The sequence below is a fragment of the Periplaneta americana genome, chromosome 4 (genome assembly GCF_040183065.1).
Source record: "Periplaneta americana isolate PAMFEO1 chromosome 4, P.americana_PAMFEO1_priV1, whole genome shotgun sequence".
In the NCBI taxonomy this organism is placed as follows: Eukaryota; Metazoa; Arthropoda; class Insecta; order Blattodea; family Blattidae; genus Periplaneta; species Periplaneta americana.
This window is the reverse complement of record NC_091120.1, coordinates 118,882,995-118,905,302: the sequence shown is the minus strand read 5'-3', so window position 1 is coordinate 118,905,302 and position 22,308 is coordinate 118,882,995. Positions and strand designations below refer to the sequence as shown.

At 36.4% G+C, this 22,308-nt stretch overlaps 1 protein-coding gene and 1 long non-coding RNA gene across 2 annotated transcripts; one reads left to right on the top strand and one right to left on the bottom strand.

The window, feature by feature from the left end:
- Nucleotides 1-251: 251 nt before the first annotated feature.
- LOC138698146 (uncharacterized) lies at nt 252-5,320 on the bottom strand. The gene is made up of 2 exons (XR_011331728.1): nt 4,974-5,320; nt 252-4,859 (listed from the first exon to the last, which is right to left on the bottom strand). It is a non-coding gene; the product is annotated as an uncharacterized lncRNA (long non-coding RNA).
- A 3,718-nt stretch (nt 5,321-9,038) lies between these two features.
- On the top strand, nt 9,039-21,035 carry LOC138698145 (uncharacterized). Its single transcript, XM_069823878.1, has 2 exons — nt 9,039-9,119; nt 15,071-21,035. Exon 2 carries the CDS (start codon nt 15,829-15,831, stop codon nt 16,843-16,845), a length of 1,017 nt encoding a protein of 338 aa, XP_069679979.1. The 5' UTR covers nt 9,039-9,119; nt 15,071-15,828; the 3' UTR covers nt 16,846-21,035.
- Nucleotides 21,036-22,308: the final 1,273 nt, after the last annotated feature.

Below are 22,308 nucleotides of genomic sequence, written 5' to 3'. Positions count from 1 at the left end.
CCATCCAGGTAATCAGTCCAAGCAGGAATCTAACCCAAGCCCGAGAGCAGCTCCAAATAGGTATAAAAATAATTAAAATGGTATAAAAAAGTATAAAAAGATAGCAAGCAGATCAATCAAATTTTCATGCATAGGCAATTGAATTAAGACAATACCTAGCAAGCAGATTAATTCAATTTAAAGGCATAAACAATTAGTTGAACTACACAATAATTTAGGTATATAGCAAGCAGATTAATTCAATTTACAAGTTTAGACATTTTATCAAACACATTTAATGAATTATAGCATATACAATTCATCAGTTAAGCTTATACAAAAATACACAATACATTGCAAGTAGAGTAATTCACTTTACAAGCATTAACAAATATTTGTGTACACCATAACCACTATCCCACAACAAAATGAAGCGTCCAAATTCATGCTGTTCAAATCGCTTCTTAATTCTAATCTCATTGAAAATGCGAGAGTCATGGGCACTTCCTCTTCAACGTGCCACTATATCCAGAATTTGGAAACTTGCATCACTTATAACCTTAAATGAATAAGGTAATATATGTGTTAACTAGCAATTTCATAAACAGCCAATCCATTTGTAATGGATTCTACATGTTCACACCTTAAATCTCTTTTCTTCTAAAAAAATAATTCAGTTTTACGAAATATTTTATAATTCTCTGATTATATGGAAGCCAAACATTCATTCTGAAAAATTTTGTTTTACAGTTCTTAGTTATAAAGGAGACTGACTGTTTTTAGCTGCTGTAACGGATGCTACCGCCTCTCTGTTAAATTCATGACTTACCATTATTCTCACTGAAAGTTCAGGTTCTAGGATGAGGTTAACAAATTCATCTCTTTCTTGTTTATATATTAAGAATTGCACTTCATTTCTTTACAAGAATTTTTTAGAAATGACAAAAAGGTAATTTATTAATGAATTTTATACAGTGTAACGGATTCTACATTCAATTGTAACGGATTCTACAAGTCACTTTGATATGTAGCTATGGATCTTTTATGAAGTATAAGATAGTAAAAAATTAATTTTTGAAGTGTAGTAATTTAATATTTACTATTTGAAATTAAATAAATAAACTCTGACAATAAATTAAATTATAAAGTTTAAAGGAAAAATGTATAGGAAAACAATGTAATACTGTTGGTTAGATATAGCATACACTAAAAAGAGTTTTATTTTTTTGTACAAAGAATTATTAGCTGTTTTTAGTCTCATTAATACTTTCAAGGTTACTTCTCATCATAACATTAACATCGTTGAGAAACTCTTACATTTAAGCTGTGCTGTTGAGTCCTGAAATCAAATGTTGGGAATATTTCTACAATTTCTCCGAAAAAAAAAGTACTTATCACTTAAATTTGTTATAAACTTATACCATACACTAAAAATATCTTTAATTTATATTTACAGTCTCATTAATATTTACAAGTTTATTTCTCATTAACATTAACGTCTTTGTGAAACTCGTGCATTACTCTATGTCCTTGAGTCTTGAAATCAGGAGTTGGCAATATCTCACCACAACATATCACTTCCTCATTTGGGAGCCATACACAGCATGCCCTTTTCTTTGAAGGACTCAGTGGTAGGCCTGAGTACATTTTGTACTTTTTTTACAGCTTTTCTTAAAGTGCTGGTACATTGGTAAGACCCAAAAGCCTTTTCTGGTTTTGACCCATCTATTGTCTTATTTTCTTCTGCTTTCTTTTTTCTATATTTCCTCATTGCTTCTCTCTTTGCCCGTTTTAGCATATCATCCAATATTCTATCTGACTGACGCCTTACCTTTAATTGGTCCCTTTTACTTTAATCCCCCTAATGATAATAAAGTGGTGAATATTAGGACTTTTACTGTGGATATTTCATTCCCTATTAAAAATGTTTGATTAATAAATGAAATTTGATGTGATCTAACGATTGTAATGATTGTTAAAGTTAGTATTGAATAGATCAGAAAGTAAATGAATAATATATTTTCTCCAATATTTATAGTACTAATATTCACCCTATATGATTAATTGAAGAATATGTCAAAATTTTTCAGATTGAAAATTGGTTTAATCCACCAATATTTCTATCTCGATCTTTCTTCAGATATTCAGTCCATTTTTTTTATCTTCTTTCTTCTTAGTCCTAAATTTCAGCTTAGCCATACGATTATTGTATTTACTGTGATCTGCCATGATTCTGTAGAAAATTAGGCCTAAAATCGTAAAAAAAGAAAACAGGTTGTCATGTAGAATCCGTTACAGTGTAGAATCCGTTACAGTCCATTATGTTTTTAATTCACTTTAGAAATGCAAAAATATATGTAAAGGCAATGTTGGAACTGTATAATTACTTTCATGAGCTGTGGTTTTGTTTCTAATAATACTTACAATGTTATAGTAAAGAAAGACAATTTTCATGTAACGGATGCTACATTGGTTAACTGAATTTCAAATAAGATTTAAATATAATTTGGTACATACCTTGAAAATGTAACAATCAGTTCAAGAAACTACAATCTTTATGCCATGCTTTAAAACAAAAATGGCTGATATCAGCTGATAAGATTGAATGCTATAGGCTGCCCAACCCACATATTTTGGAATCAATGTTGGGTACATGAAAAGTACCTACAAGAAAGATGCCTAAAACTTCTTTTACCTCTATAAAATTGAGGAAATCAAGGTGGAACCTTAAAATTTAATGTGTTTTAAACTATTTGTAGTATGAAATAATACTTCTTTCTAAATTTTATATTTTTAACTAAAATTCCCACTTTTCGTGGAATGACTGTAAAGGAATTTCTATAAAAAATTAAAACTGGTAAAAAAACTGTCATGTGGGTACACAAATGAAAGCTACGAATGTGATTTGTCACTCATATAAGTGAAATGTATCCCTTTTTTTGTGCAATTTGGTAAAAAATTTGAAGTTTTTTAACTAAGCAATAGTTTTTATTCTTTGAGTTTTTTTCATTCTGATATTTAGAGCTGCTAACAGCCTACAGCAGTTGTGTAAGCATGCCACTCTGAAGTTAAGACATCACAATATAAATTGCAACACTTTTATATAATGTGTGTCTCACCCATAACGCAAAAATTAACATTCCAGTAATTAATTTAAATTCTACGCCTATACTTCGGATTTTCTTTATGCTTTACAAAAGTAACCTAAAACATGTAGCTAGTTAACCTATAAACTTGAAACATATTTCTATGAATCCATCATTATGATCCCATAATATTTTTCATAGTTTCATCTTCAGCATCACTAAACCGAGAAAGGGTGAGGAAATTTCGAGAGAAATTAAAAGCAGATCCTCAGTCTTATCCTGCATATGTTACCTAAAAGAGAGAATGTGATAAGCAAAGAAAAAAATGTTACATTCAAGTATGCAAGCAGTACCATATAGTGTTAAAAAAGAAGAGACTGTCTAAAATGGAGTGTAAAAGGAAATACAACAAACTGAAACAACAAATTCTTAAAACACCTGAAAGAAATGAAAACATACCATCTCTAGAGAAATGAAAGTTATAGTTGAAACAGGTCATTTGGCAAGGCTGTAAGTAAAAATAATTACCACTGGCCCCATCACAAAGAAGAGCTGTGATAAAAACAGTAACATAAAATGAATTATCAGGTTTCACAAAATATTTGTCTTTTCATAAGTAAGGCCTTCAGTAACATATGAAGCAATAGAAAAGGTGCTGTTTTTTTTATCAAAAAGATGATATTAGTTAAATTTATCTTAGGTTTGCTCATCTATGTATTATGTTGATGTATTGCTTGACCTTCTCGTAATTCTCCAGAAAAGCTACATTGAAGGAGGAACAATAGATCTTTGCTTCATTGACTTCCGTGACATATATACAGTAGGCCAAATAAACATGTGGTTCGATCCCAGGTGGTGACAGGATTTTTTCTCGTTGCCAAACTTCCAGAACGGCCCCGAGGTTCACTCAGCCTCCTATAAAATTGAGTACCGGGTCTTTCCCGGGGGTAAAAGGCTCTGACCGAGCGTGGTGCCGACCACACCACCTCATTCTAGTGCCGAGGTCATGGAAAGCATGGAGCTCTACCTCCATGCCCCCCAAGTGCCTTCATGGCATGTTACGGGGATACCTTTACCCTTTTTTTTTTTTAGTCAGCAGCCACAAATACTTTCAACATAAAAATCGTTTAATAGTTACTTGGGTACTGTTACTTATATACTGCATTGCACTGTTGTAGCTCCCACACTCTCACTTATTACCAATATAACACCATTTCTCTAATAATTCTCCCTGGACTTCTCGCATGTTATATTAGTAATTAGTTAGAAGGAGGGGAGGGCAACATTGAGGCGATTTTTTATTGTCTTCTTCAGTGTAGCTTTTCTGGAGAATTACGAATTACAAATCTTTTTCTTGTACCATTTAACTGAAATAACGTAATATAATGCATTACTATCTAAAATGTAAATAAAGTTATTAAAAGCTAAACTAGCACTGAGGTGGTTCTCTTCGTACTCTGCTTATACACCTTGCATATACGAATCTGTGATAGAGTAGGTTAGATTATTTTTTGCTTTTATAATGCCTTGCATATATGATCAACTGCATCTCTACAAAAATATCTCACAAATTCAACGATTTTCAGTGTCGAAATCATCGGAACTACCTCAGCGCTAGTTTCACCAAAATTTCAGCCTAGGTCTACATAACCTCTTACGGGTTGTAATTTCATTTACAGTACGTACCTGAACGTTTAATAGAGAATACCATCCTTTTCGGTTGATATATATTTGTGACAGTTCTCTTCCTACATTTGTTATGGGTATGTGCGTGCCATCTATGGCGCCAATAACCTAACAATGATGAAATATCATAATAGGCCTACTGTACCAATGTGGTACCGGTACAGTACAAATTTCTCTAAGAAAGCATTCACATACAATATTCAAATCATGAAATATAATTACCTGAGAAAATCTTGCGATGTCGTCAAACTTTCTCGCAGTGTTATTCGTTTTTCTTCCCTAGGAAAACATACGTAACGAGGCGCAAGTCCAGTGATTGCTACTGACACATTCGTTGTTATACATCTTACAGAAGCCTGACTAATGTTGTGTACTTCATATTTTCTAAATATGTCCAATCTCGGTAGGTACGTCTTCCTCCTACGTCTCACATCACGAATTCGACGTACATAACCCACATTCACTGAATCATAACAGCCATCTTGCTAAGCTAGTCGGCCTCTAAACTACCCTATAGAGATGGGTAAAAAATAACACAACAGTTATTTTGGAACTGTTCCGGTCTCGGAACTGTTGCAAAAATGAACAGTAGGTCGGAACCTCCTGTTCCGAAATAACAGTGTTCCGACTCCGAGCTGCTCACTTGCCCAGCTGTTGCGGGCTCGCAGTACCGCGTTGCACAAGGTATGTTCCGACTCTCTCGGAACTGTTGCAAAAATGAACAGTTATAACGTCTTTGGTCGCAGTACCGCGTTGCACAAGGTATGTTCCGACCTCCGACTCTCTCGGAACTGTTGCAAAAATGAACAATTATAACGTCTTTGGTCAGAACCTCCTGTTCCGAAATAACAGTGTTCCGACTCCGAGCCCAGCTATTGCGGGCTCGCAGTACCGCGTTGCACAAGGTATGTTCCGACTCCGAGATAACAGTCGGAACGTCGGAGCTTGTTCCGATGAACCAACGACAGCTGCAGTTACACTGTTCTCGTTGTTCTTTATGTTGTACTTGGAACTTCGTTGGATGAAGTTGGTACTTGAAACTCTCACGTGGTTGGAGGGGGGCGCATGGAAATTGAAATCCTTGCGGTGGCGCGAACTTTAATATCAACATTTGTAAGACTGGCCAATCATCTGTAATGTTATAGTAAGTATTTAATAATCTGTAATATTCATTCCCGCTTTATGGTTTATTTCACCATTAGTTGACTAATTCTGTTTTATAAACATTCTACAAAGTCATAAAGTACGCATACTATTATTAATTCATTGATCAGCTGATTCTATACAAAGGTTAAAGTCGTAAATAGTAATGAGTGGTTTAGTTACAATGTCTGCATGTCGTTTGTTGAGGTTAAGTCTGACAAGCAAAAGTTTTTGTGCTATCTTCTCTGTTATCAAAGAACGACAAAAATGTTGTAGCATTATTTGTTGGAAACTACCCATATAAGTACTGATTTGGAGAGCGAGGTTTAATGCGAAGTTTAAATTACACTTTGGTAAAGATGCGATTCCAACATTTTACTAACCCACTGCGGGGTTTCCAGGTTTCAGTACTGCCAATATATATCTTTTTTATTAATGAAATTGTAATATTTATTATTATTATTATTATTATTATTATTATTATTATTATTATTATTATTATTATAACTGTGCATTAAGAAAAGTAAAAATAAAAATTAATGATTTGTTTTTTTTTTTATTATGTAATAGAGAGAACAGAAATTACATACCATATGTTTTAAATGTTATGTTATTTTTTTTTTTAGTTGGCTACCATGTCTTTATAGCTTTATGTATGAAAACAAAGTGTTGTATTCTGTCCTTGTAGTCAACAGCTGTGTAATTACTAACATTAAGCTTTTGAGTTCTGTCCGCATGCACAGCAATTTTTGCAAAATTGATTCGAATGTGAATTGCAGTGCCATCTATAGATAAGAATGTGTACTATGTCATGCCTATGAGTGCTCCAGTGTGAGCTGCATGGTGAAGAGGGAGGGTACTGTACCGTTCGTTTGAACGACTCAACGACTCCGACTCATCACCATTGGTGACTGTTATTTCGGAACTGTTACTTGGAACATAGTATTTTTTCGGAACCGGAACCGTCGGAACTGTTCCGGGAAAAGAACAACTTCGCCCATCACTACTACCCTACCGGCGGGGGCTAAAATTTAGCCAGCCAAACTCCTCTTTGTATACGTATTATCGCTAACACTAGTTTATGAATACGAAAAACGTTAGTTCGCTGATCATCCACCGGAAATAGCTATTTAACCCGCTCTAAGAATGTCTATGAATAGGGCCCCTAGTCGTGAAAACTTAACTGAAGAATATTGCTGGAGAACCTTTTAAGTGTAGTGTAAATATTCGTAATTTAAATATGTATTGTATTGATTAAGGCTGGTTGAGTGGAAGAGAAGGCCTTATGGCCTTAACTCTGCCAGCGAAAATAAAACATTATTATTATTATTATTATTATTATTATTATTATTATTACTGGCTGAGAAGAAACTGCCTACTGAAGGATGCACTGGAAGGATTGGTGAATGAGAAAAGAGTTCGAGGTAGAAGAAGACATTAGCTCATAGACGACATTAAGATATATGGATCATATGAGGAAACGAAGAAGAAGACAGAAAATAGGAAAAGATTGGAGAAAGCTGGGTTTGCAGTGAAAGACCTGCCCTTCGGCAGAACACTAAATGAATAAATGAATTATATTAGGGTACATTTGTTTATTACATTCCACATGATAAGATGTTTCTAATCGAGCATACGAGAAAGTAATAGGTCACATGGAAAAGTCGTTAATTTAATATTCTCCAATAAGTAGCATACACCTAGTTAAAAAGTACTACTAAATTATTTTAATTATACAAAACACAAAATAACCTAGACATCTAAAAAGATCAAAACTTGCATTAGCATAGATATAATATCGAAGCTTAATTTGTACGGTACGATTATTTAGTCCTGACAGTCACTGACAATGTGCACCTGGGTCAGGCGAGTCCATTAAGTTACGCCAAGGGATGTTCAGGTTAGTCTGTCGCCTGCAGTCAGAGCGATTGGATGTCACGCTTGCGGTATAGCATTGTGTTTCCAGTACAGTTACCAACCGCTCGCCCTTATCTCTACCCCGGAAATCTCCCCACTACTACTACTACTACTACTTCCCCACTTTCGCGTCGCTGAGCTGTCAGAACTAAATAATCGGTCTGTAAGTCTGAGTTGCACGTAATATTTCTTATTTGCCCTGAATTACGTACAAACCAGATACAACTGCAACTAATGAGTAATAGTAGATAAAAGTTATTAGTGAAAATATAGTGTCCCATTTATTATATTATGTTCCTTCTTGTGTCTAAAAAACTATAATTTCCTGTCAGTGCATACTTTATAATGCCACAAAAATGTTTATTTTTGCGAAACTGTTTTTTTTTTTTTTTTTTTTTTTTGCCAGCACAATGTTCCAGTTTTTGGTTGATTATTATATTTACCACTCAGGAGTGTATTATATAACTCACAATTTGTTAATGTAATAACATTACATTTTTAAATGAGTAAAATATTGTAACAAACTACTCTATAATACATTCTTATCTAATGGTTATTTTTAAAAATCTTTCGCATTTGTTCGAATAGCGCTTCTGAAACTGCGGTTGGAAAACAGAGCTAGCGCCACTCGGCGGCGAACTACTAAACTAGAGGAAGTAACGTCGTTTTCTATTTGTTATTTCTGATTCCTTCTGCTGATGAGTTATGAACATGCGTAACTTTATATTAGTGACATTCTTTAATAAAATTATTATGTTGCATGCTAAGAGGTTATTTGTAGTTCTAATAAAATGCAGTTTTCAAAAGTTCTCTGTGTTAGTTCCAATTTCAAATGAATTTTTCTAAGTAATTATTGGATTTCTTTTTTTATTTTCGCCACTACCTTTCCTATATTTTACTACTAATAGTTACATACGTCCTCTCTCTCTTGAATTCACCTGGTGAGCACTGAAATACATGACTTCATATTAGGTTAGATTAGCTGTAGGGTAATTAAATTTGTGACGAAGCCAAAAAATTATTTATTTTTCTTCTGCTGAATACATCCGTCCGTCTTTTGGTGCTTTGCATTGGTTGCATTGAGTGTAGCTTGTTTAATATCTGGGCTATATTTAGTGAAACTAATAAAACATAGGCCTGCAGCTGTTATAAAACGTGAAGTTTTTGTGTATTTTTGCAGTAGAGCCGGTATTTCAATTCACAATAATACTAACTACATCACAGTAATTTACTCGGATGAGTGGTGGCAGCACTGGTTGCGTACTTCAGCAGCAAAAGTAAGCTCCGTATTTGTTAAACAATTCAGAGGTAAAACAGTGTTTTAATCGGAAAATATTAATATAAACTAAATATTTAACGTGTTTCCTACAGTTACATATAAATAAATACTTAAAAACTAAAATAGTTATAATTGAATATTAGTTCCTAGACTCCCAATCAGCTGATCCGGCCGCCATATTGAAATTGAATAGTATCTGACCAGTGCTAAAACCACTCTGACTCATTGTATTTTTGCTGTACATATTTATATTTTATAATATTGAACTGTTGTGAAACTGCTTGTAAAGAACAAAATATAGTTGGTAGTAGTGACTGAGGAGATAAGATTGCCATAAAGCAGCTCTGTGTTTTCATACTCATATTTAACATAATTCTCATATATATATATATATATATATATATATATATATATATTCATAGTATCATATTTAAAGATACTTAAAATACTCACTAATCATTTGACATATAAATCATAAATTCATAACATCCATTTTCCACGCAATTTTGTAATAATATACTTCGCATTTCATACACAACATAAATCGCCATATTGTAAACAGTTAACCTCAAATCAACACTTTGGTCACTATTCCCGACCTTTTCTTCTTTTAACTTGAGTAATTCTTAACCCATAAGTTGACTAATTTTAAGGCTCTTTGTTATTTGTAAAGTTGAAATATTTAATTGATACATAAGTAGGCTTAATTGTAACACCTAATATAGAACGTGTTTACATATTTTAACAAGGACTAGGCTAAATTATTAATAGCACATTTCAATATAAATACTATTGTTGGTTAAGAAATTGTGTGTGTTAAATAACATAAATAGTGAAGTTGCATCAAGACTGAAATATAAGTGCAGTGAAGTGACGTATCGTGTAGATTAACGTCGACAAGTGTTGTACCGGTATAGTGAAGTGATAAAGTGTAGTGTTGGTCCATTGAAATATTGTAGTGTGGTGATACTTCAAAGTAGAAATAATTTAAAACATAAATAGTGAAGTTTCATCTAGACCGAAATATAAGTGCAGTGACGTGTCGTGTAGTTTCAACGTCGAAAAGTGTGGTATAATGAAGTGATAAAGTGTAGTGTTGGCCTATTGAAATATTATAGTGTGGTGATACTAAAGGGTAGAAATAACCTAAAACTAATATACATAAGTACATTAAATTGAAAAGTGAGTGAAATTGAATTTGTAAATAAGGTACAGTATATACATAATGTGTGCTATGGCTGCTCTGTCTGGAAACTGTCGTAGTTGTAGAAGGATTGTAGTGAAAGGATTGGTATGTAATAATTGTAATTTCTGTTTTCATTGGAAATGTATAGATATAGATCCTGATAATTTTGTTGACAAAGGTAGTTGGGAATGTAGTGATTGTATATATGATAGAAAGATGCGCGATCAACTGGAGAGAATCAGAGCCCTAGAATTGGAATTAGATGAGGCAAAGTGTGAAATTAATAAATTGAGAGCTTTGAAGGATAGCATTAGTGTTTCGAATAAAGGGAGATCTCACACTTGGATGAAACCGAAGAATTCCAAATCTAGGAGTAGACGTTTCTCTGCGGATGATGCTGCATCAATCAAACTGACCAACAAATTCATTGCTCTTCAAGCAATGAATGTTGATCAGGAGAACTCAGACCTAGTATCGACACTAGTAAAGGTAAGTCAGAAAACAGATAAGGTTAATGATTGTAGGAGTAAAGTATTGATTTTAGGAAGCAGCCATGCAAGAGGTATTTCCTCACTTTTGAAGTCGAAACTGGGCGATGAGTTTGAAGTATCTAGTGTATGTAAGCCTAATGCTCCTCTCAAGAATGTTGTTGAGGATATGATTAAATTGAGTTCAGATTTTTCTAAGAGGGATCATGTAGTTATAGTGGGTGGGCCAGGTAATAGTATTGATAACGATTGTAACTATTCTATTGAGAAAGATGTCAACAACATAATTGAGATGAGCAGCCATACCAATGTGGGATTTCTCAGTCTTTTCAGCAGGTACGACAAGCCGTATCTTCACAGGAGGGTGCGGAGTGTGAATGTGCGGCTTGAGCGGGCTCTGATGAGACCTGGGGCATCACACATTGGTTTGATAGATGTAAGCCCTATAAGAAGGTATGAATATACGTCACATGGCCTGCATCTGAATGGTAGAGGCAAGGAGCACCTTTCGGTTCTTATTGCTAATAGCATCGGAGGCAGCCATGTTAAAAAGCAGAGTTGTAATATTCCTGTGTTAGTTAATGCTAGGGCTTCTCCTTTTTTAGGTTAAACCTCCCACCAGTAAGGTGTTTGAAACAAGTTCAACTAAATTGTAAATGCTCTGATGTTTCTCGTAATGAACACAGTAACTTCACTATTTTTCATCAAAATATTAGGGGATTAAAACAAAAAACTGATGAATTGATCACTTCTTTAGCAACTCAAAAGCATAAACCTCAGATATTATGTATAACTGAACATCATATGAAGCAACAGGAAATACTACAACTGTCTTTACATGGATATGTATTAGGTTCTCATTTCTGTAGAGATGTCTTCCAAAAAGGGGGTGCCTGTATTTTTATCAGAGAGGATCTATTATTTAGTAAAATTGATATATCTGTTTTTTGCCTTGAACAAGATATTGAAATCTGTGGAATACAAATTGGTTATGAGATATCAAATTTAATTATCTTATGTGTTTATAGGGCGCCAATGGGAGATTATAAGAAATTTACAACTAATTTAGATTCATTATTGAAACGACTTTATAAACCACATACCGAATTTGTAATCTGTGGTGACATAAACATAGATTATCTATCAGAAAGCTCACGTAAAAGAAAATTAAACTCACTTCTTGAAACTTATAATCTAAGTCACACAGTAAGTTTTCCAACCAGAACACAAGCTGGAAGTAGTACTGCCATTGATAATATATTTATAGATAAAAGTAGATTGAATTCCTATTCAACAGTACCATTAGTCAATGGCCTGTCTGATCACGATGCACAAATTCTAAGTGTTTTCAATATGAGTGAAAAATTCCAAAGTGTTAATCTAAAAATAAAAAAAAGGATTATAAATGCTGAATATCTTCATCATTTAAATACATGTCTACAAAATTAATCTTGGGAAAATGTATATAGTACCGATACCATTGATATTAATACTAAATTTAATGCATTTTTCACTACATTTACTAATTATTTCAATGAATGTTTTCCAGTCAAGGTGGTGAAAAAATGTAAAAGTAAAAACATGTGGATAACTAAGGGAATTAAAATATCATGTACTAGAAAAAGGAATCTATATTTAATGAGTAGGAATAGTGATGATCCTCATGTTCTTAATTACTACAAGAATTACTGTAAAACTTTGCCAAAAGTTATAAAAGATGCAAAGAAAATGTATCTGAATGAAAAAATACAAAATTCAGATAATAAGATTAAAACTATTTGGGATATTATTAAAAATGAAACTAATCGATATTCAAAGAGTGAAAATATTACTTGCATTAAAATCAATGATAGTAAAATAGATAACCCAAAATCAATTGCAAATCATTTTAACGACTTCTATATAAATATTATTCAGAACTTAAACATTCAAGATTGTCCAGAAGATGCTGCACTTGGTTACCTAACTGATGCATTTAACACTGAGTTTTTAGGTCTCAAATTTATTCCCACTACCGCAGCAGAAATCATGCATGTGATAAAACAACTAAAAACAAAATATTCCTCTGGATATGATGAAATTCCAAGTAAAGTTCTGGAAGCTTGTTCTGAAATATTATCCCATCCGTTAAGCTATCTATGCAATTTGTCAATGCAATGTGGTATTTTTCCAGAAAGACTCAAATATTCAATAGTAAAACCAATATACAAAAAGGGAGATAAATGTACTATTGCTAATTACAGACCCATATCATTATTAACAACATTTTCAAAAGTGTTTGAGAAAGTTATGTATAATAGATTATATCATTACCTGGAGTCCAACAATATATTAGTTTTAGAACAGTTTGGATTTAGAAAACAAAAATCGACAGAGAATGCTGCTTTTAGTTTGGTGGATGAAATACTAAATTCATTAAATTCGAAACTACATGTAGGTGGGATTTTTTGTGACTTGGCTAAAGCATTTGATTGTGTAGACCATAGTATATTAGTAAAAAAAATTGAAGTTTTATGGTATTAAAGATGAGATGTTGGGTTGGTTTACATCGTACTTATCAAATAGAAAACAAAAAGTAGAAATAAATGTACCAAATAGTCATAAAGTTACTTATTCAGAATTTAGAAATATTAAACATGGTGTTCCACAGGGGTCAATTTTAGGTCCATTGTTGTTTCTAGTTTATATTAATGATTTAGCCTTGACCATAAACAATTCATCCCATGTAATTTTATTTGCAGATGATACAAGTGTAATTATTTCAAGCAAACAATACGATCATTTTATAAACACTTCTAATACAGTGCTGAATCTAATGAATGAATGGTTCCATGCAAATAAACTAGCACTTAATGTTGATAAAACCAGTGCAGTCAAATTTAGTACACACAATAGTGCTCAGGTTTCCTACAGTATTCGATTAAATGGAACTCATCTCAAAGAATCTATAAACACAAAGTTTCTTGGTTTAGAATTGGATAATCACTTGAACTGGAAAACGCATATAGAATGTATTACTCGTAAATTGAGCTCTGCCTGTTATGCATTAAGATCCTTATCTACTATTGGTGATATAAACTTACTTAAAATGTCATACTTTGCATATTTTCACTCTGTAATGAAATATGGATTAATATTCTGGGGTAACTCGTCTGAAGCTAAACACGTTTTTGTTTTACAAAAGAAAGCTATAAGAATAATGACCGGTGTGCATAAAAGGACCTCATGTAAAAATATTTTCCGAAACTTAGAAATCTTGACTTTACCTTGTGAATACATTCTTTCCCTAATGATGCTGTATATTAAGAACCAAGATAAATTCAGTACTAATCAAGACATTCATCATTTTAATACAAGACATAAATCAGATCTTCATCTACCCTCTGTTAGTCTAAGCTGTTTTAAAAAAGGAGTTCGCTATTCATGTATAACAGTCTTCAATGCACTGCCTAATTATCTTAAAGATTTAAAGAACAACGAGAAAAGGTTCAGAAAAGAATTAACCAAATTTCTACATACTCATACCTTCTACACAATTGATGAATTGTTTATGCTTGTGAATTGAATTATTCTACTTAAATGACATGTACAATTTTATATAGCTCAACTAAAATATGTTTTTATATTGACTTAATCTGTTTACTATGTATTGTATTTTTTGTTTAGCATAACTGATGAATTGTATGTACTGTAAATTGAATAGTATACTGTATAGGTCAACTGATGAATTGTTTAAGCTTATAAATTGAATTAATCTACTTCATATGAATTGTATAGCTTAACGAAAATAAGTTTGTAAATTGAACTAATTTGATTGTATATGTTTGTATAGTTTGGCTGATGAATTGTATATGTTCTTAAAATGATTACTAGTCTGTGTAGCTCTAGTGATGAATTGTATATAGACCTACTGTAAATTGAATGGTAATATGTATAACTCAACTGATGAATTGTTTATGATTATAAATTGAATTAATCTACTTGATATTAATTGCACAAATTTGTATAGCTTAATGAAAGTATGCTACTTTGTATTGTATATATTTGTATAGTTTTGGCCGATGAATTGTATATGCTTTAAATTGAATAGTAATCCAAATAGCTCTACTGATAAATTGTTTGTGTTTGTAATTTGAAGTAGTTTGCATGATATGTATTATCAATTTCTGTATATCACAACTGGTTGAATTGTTTATGCCTTAAATTTAATTAAATTGTTTTGTATTATAATATAGCTCAACTTATGAATGATCGTTTGCGTTTGTAAATTTAATAATCTGATTGGCTATGTATTGTATACTTTTAGTAGAGCCATCGATGTAGCTCAGTCGGCAGACTCGCTGGGCTGCTGTTCCGGAGCTGCGTTCGGGCTTGGGTTGGATCCCCCTTTGGACTTTGGTTTCTTCCGAGGTTTTCCACAGCCGTGGGACTGAAGCCGGATGGTCTATGGCGAGTCCTTGGCATCAACACCTTTGATTTGATTACCCCCTTTGATTTGATTACCTGGTTGGGTTTTTCCGAGGTTTCCCCCACCAAAAGGCAAATGCCGGGTAATATTTTGGCGAATCCTCGGACCTCATTTCATCTGACTACATCTCGCCAAAATGTAAAAAAATTGTACAACATTGTAAAAATTCTAGAAAATTACTAAATTGTAAAACTATAAAAATTTGTAAAAATTGTAATTGTAATATTGTAAAATGTTGACATGTTCCACATCTTAAAGCTTCATTGCTCATGTAAGATCTATGGAATAAAATAAATGAATGAATGAATTAGGTAAGAGGTGAAGTTAAATGTAAGAATAATTTCGTGTCTTATTATAATCTAGGCCTAATTTAGTTTAGTATAGTAAAGCTTAGAAGTGTTTGTGCTAGTGTTGTGTGCCGTGTGAATAATACAAGTGAAATGAAATGATATATTAAGAGGTAAGGTTAAATATAAGAATAATACACCTTCGTGTCTTGTTATAGTTTAGGCCTAATTTAGTTTAGCATAGTAAAGTCAAAAAGTGTATGTGCTAGTGTGAGTAATAGAACATTAGTGAAGTGAAGTGAAGTGAAAATGTGCATTATGTCAGATAAGTGTGGTGCATGTCGAAGGAAAGTGTGTGAAGGTGTAAATTGTATACAATGTAATATATGGTTTCATTGGGACTGTGCAAATACTAATGCTGAAAATGTAAATAGCCAATGGAAATGGAAATATTGTAAACAATTAGATATTGTAAAGGAACAGGCGGAAAACATCACCCATTTACGCAGACAATTAGAGCTTGCTAATGAGGAATTTGCAGCCTTGAAATCTATAAAGCCTAAAGTTAGAAGTAAATCACCAGACTTTAAGGTGGTCTCTAATCAGAAGCGTAAAGGGAAGAATTCCAGTGTCCCTAGTACTGCCACTGCTACGTCTAGCACTGAAGTGGAACTGAGCAACAGATTCTCTGTTCTGGATTCTCTAGAACCTGAATCTCATGCTCCTTCCAACTCAGTATCGGAGCCCAAGCGTAGGAAGAACGTACTTTTGTTAGGTAGCAGCCATGGTAGAGCAATAAGTCAACGGCTCCAGGCTTCATTGGGTGAGAAATATGCTGTTACCAGCTTTTTCAAACCCAATGCTTCTCTGTCCAATGTTGTAGGGGATCTATCTGCGCTTGCTAAAGATCTTGACAAAGAAGATCATGTAATTATAGTGGGGGGTGCAGGAAACAGCCTAGACAGGAACCTCAATTATTCAATTGATGGAGATATACACAATATTGCACAGAAGAGTGGCCATACGAATGTGGGTTTTGTGAACCTTTTCCAGAGGCATGACAAGCCGTGGATGAATAGGAGGGTTGAGAGTGTAAATCTGCGGATTGACTTGGCTCAATTGGAGAGGGACATGGCCCACATTAATATTATAGACAAATCCTCCATTGTAAGAGAGGAATACATTAATCATGGACTGCATTTGAATTCTCGAGGCAAGGACTCGCTAACGCGTCTCATTGCTGACAGTCTTCAATGTGACCATGGCAAGTGTGACAATAAAATTCCTGTTGTAATCCGTCATAGGGCTTGTCCTTTTTTAGAGTAAATAAAAAAAGTCAAAATAACAATAATAATAAACAGAATCAACAAATCGTAATACAACCAACATTTAGTGTATTCCATCAGAATATAAGAAGTATAAGAAATAAGACTGATGAACTCCTTGCATTCTTAGTTTCCGAACATTTAAATCCGAATGTGCTATGTATTACCGAACATCATATGAAACAACAGGAAATATTGCCTCTCTCACCGGAAGGATATAAATTAGGTGCTAGTTACTGCAGACAAACTCTTGAGGATGGAGGCGTGAGTGTATTTCTCAAATCTGACCTTAAATTCAAAAATATTGATCTTTCACATTTTTGCAAAGACAGGGATTTAGAAATTTGTGCTGTTGAATTAGAAAATGAAACATATAATTTCATTATAGTATGTCTATATAGAGCACCGTCTGGAGAACACGAAAATTTTTTTCATTTACTGGAAAATGCACTAGAATACTTACAGAAACTGAAACGTGAATGCATTATTTGCGGAGACATCAATGTCGATTATCTAACAGAAAGCAATAGGAAAGATCAACTAAATTCATTGCTAGCATCTTTCAATTTAATTTACACAGTAAACTTTCCGACCAGAATACAAGGGGATTCAGCTACTGCAATAGACAACATATTCATCGGAAAAGAAAAAATAGGTATATCTCAAACAACACCAATAATTAATGGTCTTTCGGATCACGATACTCAACTCCTAAGTATAAATATTAACACATCATCAAAAAAAAAAACAACTAAAGTGAGATTCAGAAATATAAACAGGGAATCATTAAATGATTTTCAAATAAATCTTAAAAATGAAACATGGGAACCAGTATACAGTCAAAGTGATATGAACAGTAAATTCAACGAGTTTCATAAAACATTTCTAAATATTTTTGAATCCAGTTTTCCTGTAAAGTATAAAAATGAAATAATATGTAACAATAGATGGATTACACAAGGTATTAAAATCTCATGCAAAACCAAGAGATCATTATACATACAGAGCAGAAATAGTAATGATACAAACTTAAAACAACACTATAAAAATTATTCAAAAATATTACACAAAGTAATTCAAAAAGCTAAACAATTACACTATAATACAATAATACAAAACTCTGATAATAAAATCAAAACAACTTGGAACATAATTAAAAAAGAAAGTGGACGTTCAAAAAGTAAAGTAGCAAACTATACCCTTATATCTAACAATACAAAAACGTCAGACCCAAATGAAATTGCAAACATATTTAACAAATATTTTCTTACAATAACTGATAACCTCAACATCCCTCAAGATAATGTTACTAACAGTTTAGATTCTTTCACACAATATTTTACGACAAAATTCCCAACTATTCAAATATTTCCAACAAACAATCAAGAAATAATTGCAATTATTAAAAATCTAAAGTCAAAAAACTCCTCAGGGTATGATGAAATAACAAGCAAAATATTAAAAGCGAGTTCACTTATTATAGCTGGGCCATTAAGTTATTTATGTAACTATTCAATGTTCAATGGTATATTTCCCGAGTGATTAAAATATTTAGTGGTTATTCCTATTTTCAAAAAGGGAGAAACAACGTCTCCAGAAAATTATAGACCCATATCACTTCTACCAGTCTTCTCCAAAATCTTTGAAAAAGTAATGTATTGTGACTTTTTTTCAACTCAACAATAGGATTTTATTCTTCCAACAATAATTCCTTTCTACAATTCACCTTAAACGCTCTCGTCAACAATAGGATTTTCACTCAACACAGTATTCATTATAGCACTCCACTGACGGCAATGACAATTTACTTGGACTATTACGAACAACAATGAACTGTTAATCTTAACTAATATTTACAAAGCACTATTTATAAATCTATCAGTTCTCAGTTCACAGTTCTTCTAGCTCAGTCACTCGAGTTCACAGTATCACGAACCACAGACCTTCAGAGACAGTCCACTGCACTCGAACTCAGGTCCCTCCAACTGCGGTCCACTGCACTCGAACTCAGGCCTTCGGCTGCTGACACAGTTGCGGACGTACACTCGAGTCGAACTCCGGTACACAAGACTGGCTTGCTTGCTCTGGCTTACTCACTGACTGGCTGACTAATCAACTGAAAAACTGCTCGAGTTCGCTGGCCTTTCTTTTATAATCACAGCGACGTAGCCTCGAAAGTTCGACGCGTCTTCAGAGACTGCACTCCAGAAAAAACCCAGAGCCCTCTCCTCTTTGCCAGCACCAGATGCGCGCGCACTCTCGTCGCGTTGACGTAATACACCCCCTCTCTTCTCTCCGCCGCGCGCCGTCCCAAAGTGCTCCGCGCGATCTTCTCTCTTGCGGGACGCTGGTCGTGAGTTCGAATCTCACGTCGCTGTCACATTGCTCCCTCCTTAGGGCTGCTCGTCCCGGGCAGTCCCTTGGTAGGCTGCTAATCGGTCCAGATGCACCACCATCATCTTCCCTCGAGGTTGTCGTTAGATGCGGTACACCACGCCGTTGATCGGGGTCACCACGCGATATGGTCCATCCCAGGCACGCTGCAGCTTTGGTGATTTCCCTTTGGTCCTGGTAGGTCGATACAGCCACACCAGGTCGCCCTCCTGGAATCCTGCAGAGTTGGCTAATCTGTCGTAGCGCACCTTCATCCTGTCGCTGGCCATCTTGAGGTGCTCTCTGGCCAGTTGGTGAACTCCATTCAACTTCTCGGTGAATTCTGCCACATAGTCACTGGCTGGTCGGCGCTGGGTGGAGTGCCAAACAGCAGATCACAGGGCAGGCGCAGCTCTCTCCCGAAGACCATGTTTGCCGGTGTCATCCCTGTTGTATCGTGGACCGAAGCTCTGTAGGCTAAGAGGAACAGTGGGACTCTGGCATCCCAGTCTCGCTGATGGTTGGACACCACCTTCCGCAGGTGCTCCTAAACGGTTTTGATGTATCGTTCCACCATGCCGTCGGACTGTGGGTGGAGGGGAGTGGTCCTGGTTTCATGCACCCCCAGACGCTCGACCAATTCTCCCATCAGGTTGGATTCGAAGTTGCGCCCCTGATCGCTGTGCAATTCCTGCGGCGCTCCGAATCGGCAGATGAAGTTGTCAAGCAGCGCGTCGGCCACCGTCGAAGCCTCTTGGTTGGGAATCGCGTACACCTCCGGCCATTTTGTGAAGTAATCCATGGCGACTAGCAGATAGCGTTTCCCGTGATCCGTGACCGGGAACGGTCCAGCAACGTCGATGGCGATCCTCTCAAAAGGAGCTCCCACGTTGTACTGCTGCATGGCTCCCCTGCTGCGTGTCCTTGGTCCGCGACTGGCTGCACAGGTGTCGCATCTTCGGCAACATTGTTCCGTGTCGGTTCTCTGATGTAGCCAGTAGAACCTCTGTCTTAACTTGTCCAGCGTCTTGTTGGCTCCCAGGTGTCCTCCAGTCACTCCAGCATGAGTCTCCTCCAGCACTTTCTTCACCTTGCTCCTGGGCAGGACGAGTTGTTCTATGCGGGTCTTTCCATTGGCCAATTCCCAAATCCTCTTCAGGATACCGTCCTTGACAGTGAAGGATTCCCACTGGGTCCAGTACCTCTTGTAAGTGGTGCTACGGTTGGCGATATCGGCCCATACTGGTCTCTGGCCGGACTCCACATCACGCAGTAGCTGTCCAATGTTTGGGTCCTCCAGCTGCTCCCTCCTTATGGCGGCGTTATCCCATCCTGGTCTCGGCTGGGCGGTAATTGCTCGGACTGCGTGGACGCCATCCCCCTCTTCTACTTTCAGGCAGTGTTTGCAGCCATCCGGGCACGGACGTCGTGATAGGGCATCAGCGTTGGAATGTTTCTTCCCTTGTCGGTGTTCAGAGGTGAAGATGTACTCCTGCAGACGTTTGAACCCAACGGGCGGTCTGCCCCTCCAGATTCTTGAAGCCCAATAGCCAGGTGAGTGCAGAATGGTCTCTCCTCAGATGGAATTCCTGGCCATACAAATATTTGTGGAAATGCTTCAGGGCTTCCACAATGGCAAGAAGTTCTCTACGCGTCACACAGTAGTTTCTCTCAGCCTTGGATAGTGTTCGGCTGAAGTAGGCAATCACCCTCTCTTGCCCGTCCTGTTCCCGAGTACTCCACCGATGCCCACGTTGCTAGCGTGCTTGTCGAGCGTGAACTTCCTTCCAGGAATGGGATATCCCAGTACAGGAGCAGTGCAGAGCGCCTCTTTCAGTAACTGGAAGGATGACTCCGCCTCGTCCGACCACTGGAATTGTCGTTTCTCCTCGGTCAGCTGGGTTAGAGGCTTAGCGATGTTGGCGTACCCATCTACGAACCTTCAGTAATAAGTACAGAGGCCGAGAAAGCGGCGCAGCTCCTGCTTGTTCCTCGGTCTCGGCCATGCTCTGACGGCTTGTAGCTTCTCCGGGTCCGTGGCCACTCCGTTGGTCTCTACTACGTGCCCCAGGTAGCTGACTTTCTTCTGGAATAGATGACATTTCTTCGGGTTCAACTTCAGTCTGGCTTGTCGTAGTCTCTCGAACACTTTCCTCAGGTTCAACAGCTGTTCGCCGAAAGTCTTGCCGACCACGATGACGTCATCAAAGTACAGCAAACAGGAGTCGTATGTCAGGCCTCTCATTACGGACTCCATTAGTCTCTGGAATGTAGCCGGGGCGTTGTAGAGGCCGAACGGCATAACGGTGAACTGCCATAGTCCCTGGCCTGTAGAGAATGCCGTTTTCTCCTTGTCCTGAGGATGTAGCGTCACCTGCCAGTATCCTGACTTGAGATCCAACGTCGAGAACCACTCTGCTCCGGCCAGGGTGTCCAAGGTGTCGTCAATTCGTGGGAGGGGAAAGCAGTCTTTCCTGGTGACGTCATTCAGTCTTCTGTAGTCCACGCAGAAACGCAGGTCCCCATTCTTCTTCACCAGCGCCACGGTTGATGACCAAGGGCTGTCGGATTCCTCGATGACCCCTCTTGCTTTCATGCCCTCTAATTGGCTGTCAATCTCCCTCTGTTTAGCTAGAGGGACGCGTCGAGGAGGTTGTCTGATTGGGCGAGCATTTCCGGTGTCAATGCGGTGCTGAACTTTCTCCGTTCTCCCGTAGTCGTTTTCGGAGAGACTGAACACGTCTTGAAATTCTGTCAGTAGATCGTGGACTTGTCTTCTTTCTCCTTTGCTTAAATCCCCCGCCAATTCTCGAGCCGCTCTTTCAGTGATGGGTCTAGACCTGGACGTGGTCGGTGACACTCCTCGTTATGTGCTAGAGACGTCACAGACACCACCGGCTCGACGCCACCTAGTACAGTCCCACTAGGCACCTCCTTGTCCCGATTGGTGACATTCAGGACCCTCACCGGTACCACCTTCTGCTTTGGGAGTAGGGATCTGGCCACACAAACCCCATCTATCGGAGTTGTTTGCGAATCGAGGAGCAGGTTTCTCTTAGATTGTCCGTCCAGTCTTGCCTTCACCACCATC